The sequence below is a fragment of the Phalaenopsis equestris genome, unplaced genomic scaffold (genome assembly GCF_001263595.1).
Source record: "Phalaenopsis equestris unplaced genomic scaffold, ASM126359v1 Scaffold000094, whole genome shotgun sequence".
Taxonomy (NCBI): Eukaryota; Viridiplantae; Streptophyta; class Magnoliopsida; order Asparagales; family Orchidaceae; genus Phalaenopsis; species Phalaenopsis equestris.
In genome coordinates, this window is record NW_018164536.1 from 4,557,335 (window position 1) to 4,564,747 (window position 7,413).

The following is a 7,413-nucleotide window of genomic DNA, read 5'->3' on the forward strand; positions in this document are numbered from 1 at the left end:
TCCGCTCGCGCTAACCTCCCACAAAAAGTGGTCCGGCGGCTCTCCCCCGCCGCCCCCGCCGACCGCCTCCTCCGCCGCCACCACTCCCACTCCTCCACCTCTTCCTCCGACCTCCCAGACCTCGCAGAGGAGGATGTTTGGCCCACCGCCACCGCTACCGCTACCTCCGGTGACAAGAACCGATGGCGCCGCACCGGCGGACTGTCGAGAGCTTTGGACAGCGGTGGAGCGGTGGCCCCCCCCCCCCCCATAAAAGAACTTTTTAGGGTATAGTGTTTAGGGTTAAAAAGTGTAGTTATTTCTATAGTAAGGGACTAAAGAATCAATGATAAAGAACTTTTTAGGGTATAGGGTATATGTTTGAGCACTTTAACCTCTTGTGCACTCTATCTCTCTCCTTCTCTCTCTCTATAATGCTACACTCGGTTGTGATGCCCATGACAAATTCGAATTTGACATATAAGATTTATTAAATTCTGCTTAACTCCAACTTTATCATTAATTTTAGCATCTTTAACCTAATGTGCACTCTATCTCCCTCCCTCTCTGCCTCTATAATGCTACACTCGTTGTGATGCCCACGACAAATTCGAATTCAACATATAAGATTTATTAAATTCTACTTAACTCCAACTTTATCATGAATATTTTTTTCAAAATTTAACTCTAACAAGCTTCACATTTCAAAGTCTCACCACCTTGCAAAACCATACATAAATCAACAATGCTAAAAAAAAAAAACCTAAACAAAAAAAAACAAAAAAAAAAAAATTGAACAATGACCGGTCAATACCCGCAATGGCCCCTCCCAAAACTCCAAACGAAATAAGAATCGAAATGAAACCCAAATGAAATGAAAAACACCGCTCAGAAACCATAAATCTTGGATATGCACGCTTCGCTCGCGCTAATCTCTCACAAAAAATGGTCCGGCGGCTGGTCCGGCGGCTCTCCCCCGCCGCCCCCGCCGACCGCCTCCTCCGCCGCCACCACTCCCACTCCTCCACCTCTTCCTCCGACCTCCCAGACCTCGCAGAGGAGGATGTTTGGCCCACCGCCACCGCTACCGCTACCTCCGGTGACAAGAACCGATGGCGCCGCACCGGCGGACTGTCGAGAGCTTTGGACAGCGGTGGAGCGGTGGTGATGTCGTCACCGCCGGTGGCTGTAACGTTTGGGTCGGCGCATCTTGGGGGCGGGTATGCGGGGGAAGAGGAGGTGGAGGATGAAGGGGAGTGGATACCGCCGCACGTGTACCTTGCACGTGAGCAGAGGAAGACGGCGATGGCAACCTCGGTTTTCGAGGGGGTTGGCCGGACCCTCAAAGGACGAGATTTGAGCCGGGTTCGTAATGCCGTCTGGAGTCAAACCGGTTTTTTTGGCTGAACCGACTAAATATATATATATATACTTCTAGTATTAGTTGTTTGGAACGCCCATTTTAAGAAAAAAATATCACCTCAGAATTTTGCAGGTAGAATTATGTGCGGAGTCCAATGAAATCACGCAATAGAGAAATATTTCCGGTAGCACAGGGGACTATTCCCCGTGTTATTCAGGTGTTATTGCATGTTATTCATGTGTTATTGCATGTTATTTAGGTGTTATTTTGTTCTGAGAATATTTCTGGTGTTATAATAACACAATAACATATGAATAACACCGGAAGAATATTCTCATGTGTTACACGACATATTTTTTTTTCTCACATTCACGTATATGACGTGATTTCATTGGATTTCGCACGTAACTCTACGTGCGGAGTCCTGATATAATATTTTTTCCCGTTTTAATTAGTGATTTTATTGTTGTAAAATGTAAATTGTTAATAATGTCAATTTTCGTGGTTTTTTGTGAGAAGAGTTTTTATTTTGTTTTCTTTTTTTTCTTTATTTGTGATTTTCATGGAATTATATTGAAAGATGATTATTTAATCTTGAAAGATGATATATAAAGATATTAACTTTTATTGAAAAATTATTTTAAAATAATTTAAATTCTTAGCTCCTTTTTTTTATTTTCATGGAATTATGTTCTTAATTGAATTCTTAAGATTTTTATGATTTTTTTATCATAATATATTCTTGGAGAATTATCACAATATTTCAATTTATATTACATTTTGTGTTCGATAAGAAGATGGGGGTAAATAATAATAATAATAATAATAATAATAATAATAATAATAATAATAATATCTCCTCTAATCCTGAAGGCCGGATAAGCAAGCCATTGAAAAAAGTAAAAATAAAAATAAAAAATTAAGTGTATTCTTTTTGGCTTCTATCAGCAGCTTATAGCAACTCTGATGTGGGAAAAATTATTTCAAACGGTGTATGCAAAGATATATGTGCCGCCCGCTATTTACCGTTGATCAGACCAAAGTATTATTTCAGTGGACCCATTTATTTTCTTAAAAAAAATTGATAAAAGCGCCGATAAACGGTGGAGATCGGACGACACATGCATCTCTGCGTACATCGTCCGTATAGAATAAATTTTTCCTGATGTGGACGTAGCAGCTTTGTGGCCGGAGAAGAGAGTTCTTAAATTACTATTACTACTACTATTGTTGTTATTATTATTTAGCTATATTAATTATTTGTTTATTATAAACATGGGCATTTACATGCATGACGCACAATTCTTATGCATTTACATATGAAACACTCAAATTTTCATATCACATAACAAAATATTACTATTTTAACTTTCAAATAATAAAATACACATTTTCATAGATAAGTGATATCTATGTAAAAATTAAAATTTAGGTGTTATATATGTAAATGCATAGGAATTGAGTGGTATGTCTGTAAATATTTTTAAAAAGTATTTTTGATATTTTTTGAATTAAGAATATTAAAATTATTCTAACTTTCATGATATTCAACATAATTAACTTTTTTCTAGGCATGATTAAATAAGATTTCCTTCTCTAATCATTTAGTCATATTACATTTTTATAATTTAATGATGGTAGGTATGGAATTGATTGATTATTCTTAGTGCAAATAATTGTTGTTAGACCAAGTTGCTTGGTTACCCTCACCATTAGATTATTTTTCTTGCTACAATGTGCTGATAAATTCACTAAAAATTTCAAAATAAAAATTCATATTTTATTATGCCAAATTTATCTCTATAGTTAATCTTCTTTATTTTATTTTTTTCGAGTAAGCTCAACAGATTGGGATTCTTCATTTTATGTCTCGTCATTGTAGAACGCGTTGGAACACATTAATTCCCTTTTGAACTTTATTCTCATAGTGCTCGAACCGACCACGATAGGATTCTTAACTTTATCCACAATCAATATGATACACACTCGAGAGCGTTATTCGTTCTTCTTAGAACTAGGTCAGTGCCTTGAGCTTTACGTTCTTCTTAGAATGCAACAATAATGGAGTACTAATTCTAAGTGTTGTGCAAAACTAAGCTTGCAAAGACAAAATGAAGAGCTATTGATCAAATCATAATGTTCTCAAATTCTTATAATAGAGATAGCATGTTTTAAGTTACTATAAGGTCTTCTTTAAATTAAATATTCATTAAATTTACATGGAATTTTATCTATAATTAATATTGTGGCATTCTTATATACATTGCTTCTGACAGACTTGAGCCTTAGTTTCAATTAAATAAATATCTAACTTAATGTTTCATAGTATAAAAAATCTAGATACATATTAAATAAGCCTAGCCTAAGCATATTAGATTAATAAATCCATATACTATAAGGGGCCAACATAACTTCAAAATACCTAATGAATTTATGCTACTCTTAACAAATCTAAATAATGTAAATGCAAAGGTTCGAAAGTATATATCTACTCTAACACGTATAAGTACACATCAAACCCATAAAATCATGACAACCTATCAGCTCAAAAATTTCTAAGAAGCTTAACTCATCTCAAAAAGGCTTTGAGGGCTAACCTCACTCCCTCTTCACAAAAGAAAATGTGATTTATAAAGGTTCTTAGCCTACAAGCCTTTCATTAAAGTTTAAAAATGGAATTTAGTGAATCATGACAACCTATCAGCTCAAAAATTTCTAAGAAGCTTAACTCATCTCAAAAAGGCTTTGAGGGCTAACCTCACTCCCTCTTCACAAAAGATAATGTGATTTATAAAGGTTCTTAGCCTACAAGCATTTCATTAAAGTTTAAAAATGGAATTTAGTGATGTTCATGATTACTACATTCATTATCTTTGACTTCAATGATGGTTTTTTTGCATCCAATATGCACTTTTTCAATTGTTTTCCAATAAAATCTAATATAATTTAGTAGCATGAAACTTACTCTTATCTTGGATACATATTATGATATTGATCAATCTTTTATTAAGTGATGGGATGATGGCATGAGTCACGAAAGTCAATTGATAAAATAAGCATCACATGAAATAAAAATTTCTGTTTTGCAAACTATAGTTATGCATTTGGATACAAGCATATCCAAATCTCAATTCATACACGATAGTCTCAAGATGTGTACATGGACCAATAATTTTTTTTTTTTTTTTTTTTTTTTGAAATGATATTAACAATGATGTGCGGTTATAAAATGAGTTGTCGGTTAAGGTTGGAGGCATTTATATTTTAGATATTTTTTCCCACGTGTCCTATTGGTGGTTAGATATTTTTAGAATGTTAAAGATTTGATGGTGAATGTGAAAAATCAGAAAAAAAAAAACTATAAGAGTTTATTTATGTTTTATTAAATTTGTTGGTTTTTTTAGTACATGGGTTTGCTTAGATATAGAAAAAGACCTTATAAGTATGAAGAGTAACATTTTATTCCGCCCAAGATGGCAGAGACTAATCTTTCTTAAGATGGTTTCATGTTGAGATTTAAGAAGATTAAGGTTATCTTATAGGGGTAAACTTTGAAGAAAATAAACAAAGAAAAATAGCATGTCATGAGAGGCGGGGCATTGAGGACTTCTACTATGTTCTACTTCTCTCTTCAATTTCTAGTATCTAATTTTTACAGTTTAAGGGGCTAGAAGTGGCATGATTTCACTTGCTTAGATATAGAAAAAGACCTTATAAGTATGAATAATAACATTTTATTCTGCCCAAGATGGCTGAGACTAATCTTTTTTAAGATGATTTCATGTTGAGATTCAAGAAGATTAAGAAATACTATGACTAAGGTTATCTTATAGGGGTACACTTTGAAGAAAATAAACAAAGAAAAATAGCATGACAGGAGAGGCTGGGCATTAAGGACTTCTACTATGTTCTACTCTTCTCTTCGATTTCTAGTATGAAATTTTTATAGTTTAAGGGGCTAGAAGTGGCATGATTTCATATTTGTGGTTATCATAATTTTTTTTAACATCCTTTATTATACTTTAATTATAAAAGGTTTTTGTTATTTATGACTATTTTACATTTTACTCATTTCAAAATCTTTTTGGTTTTACATTGATCCTTTATAGTAAACACTTTATATAATTATTTTTTCAATTTCTTGAACTTTTGAATGTGAGCTCATATAATTGAGATGACGTCCATTTATAACAATATTTGACTCTATATCTGCGAAATTCAATGATGTGCATTAACCTACCAAATTTTTGGTGTAATAAGATATTTTTAAAATTTATAAATACTTTTGTTTTACTTGCATAAACAACTTTTTTTCTCAAGATTAACATTGTATAAATATTCTCCACCAAGTCAAAAATGAGGAAATATATCTTAACATCTATTCACTCAGCGTATAGATATTTGTTCTTGTTTTTCATGGCATTATGTAAACAATCATTTATTTTACTACACAAGGGAACATTCATATAAATTATAAGCCTTATTTTTAATGAAACCCCTTAATAACAAGATTTATCATGTACTTTTTTGTTCTTGCATGCTCTTCTTCATTTTGTAAATTCATTTATTTGTAACTACTATAAATGGATAGCTTGGTCAATATTTGAGTGCTATTCTCATGAAAAGTTACATATCTTTTATAACAAATATTAGTTAGTTGTAACACTCTACACTCATATCTATATGACAAGCAATACACAGAAGGATAATGCGTATTAGTTCATTTATAACTACTCTTTAACCTTTTTCACAAGGATCATAGAGGTCCTAAACTCATGTAATTCGAGAGCTTCTTAAGGCAGTTATATATAGACCACTCTATTCTTACGTGTGTACATATCTAACATCTAAACATTACCTTGTACATTTATACAACTCAAATTACTTGTACCACATCAAATTATCATTAGTTTATCTATTAGATAGTGAAATAGATCATAAATTTAAAAATTGAAGTTTAGGTGTTCGACATGTAAATACATAAGAATTGAATGGTAAATCTTCCATACTATTTTTGCTTTCGGAAAGGCACCGGATTTAGTTCAATACTGCAGTCAGTATCTTTCCCACTCCAGGGTTCCCCCTCACATCATTTCTCTTCACTTGATTGCACCTTATGCATCATCCCATATTGCAGAAAACATTACATATGTTATGTGTTAATGGACGACGGATCGGATTCGCAGAGGCGAATGGTAAATCTTCCATACTATTTTTGCTTTCGGAAAGGCACCGGATTTAGTTCAATACTGCAGTCAGTATCTTTCCCACTCCAGGGTTCCCCCTCACATCATTTCTCTTCACTTGATTGCACCTTATGCATCCTCCCATATTGAAGAAAACATTACATATGTTATATGTATTAATGGACGACGAATCGGATTCGCAGAGGGCACCATTTATTTAATTTCTATGAATCCAATTCATTATCGGTACATACATATAATTTATCTATTTTTTCCCCCATATTGCAACCTTATTCGGCCTCTAATGGTCATGCAATTTTTAAAGTTTAACCATATTTACAAATTTAGAAGTGTGACTCTATATAATTATTTGCGACAGCATATGCTATCTCTATTGAATTATATGTTATAATTTATTTTTATCATGGATATCAAAATATATCATAATTAAATGTACAATATTAATTTATATTGTAAATAAGTAAGGTTTTATATATACATGTGTGTGTGCACGTGTTTGCCAATAAAAATCTCTTATGTGCTAGAGTATTTGTTAACCAACCTTCAAACCCATGAAACCCATATTCTCCAAAACGTGTATATCTGTTGTCACATACAAGATATAGAAGCTGACCCGTCGAGCTGTTTTGCTAGCCTCACCTTTTAAAGTGTTAGCTATCAAATATTAATTGTTGATTTTGAAATGTTGAGGTGATTTCTCAACCTCACTTGCTGAGAGTCACATATCACCTTGATCGTATCTTTACACCGATGCATGGATCACACATCCATGACATCGTCATCATACAATTGTTTAATATTTCTTCCTTGTAACCCAAAAATGGAGGGAAGAAGTCATTTGGAATCATTATAAATAGACGCTCT

The 7,413-nt window shown here is 33.4% G+C and overlaps 1 protein-coding gene across 1 annotated transcript; it reads left to right on the forward strand.

The window, feature by feature from the left end:
• Positions 1-924: 924 nt before the first annotated feature.
• LOC110020181 lies at positions 925-1,589 on the forward strand. Its single transcript, XM_020718187.1, has one exon. The coding sequence runs from the start codon at positions 925-927 to the stop codon at positions 1,384-1,386; it is 462 nt and encodes a 153-aa protein (XP_020573846.1). The 3' UTR covers positions 1,387-1,589.
• Positions 1,590-7,413: the final 5,824 nt, after the last annotated feature.

Bases quoted from the DNA above. Each gene is read 5' to 3' on its own strand.
- LOC110020181 (XM_020718187.1), top strand. From the start codon at position 925: ATGGTCCGGCGGCTGGTCCGGCGGCTCTCCCCCGCCGCCCCCGCCGAC.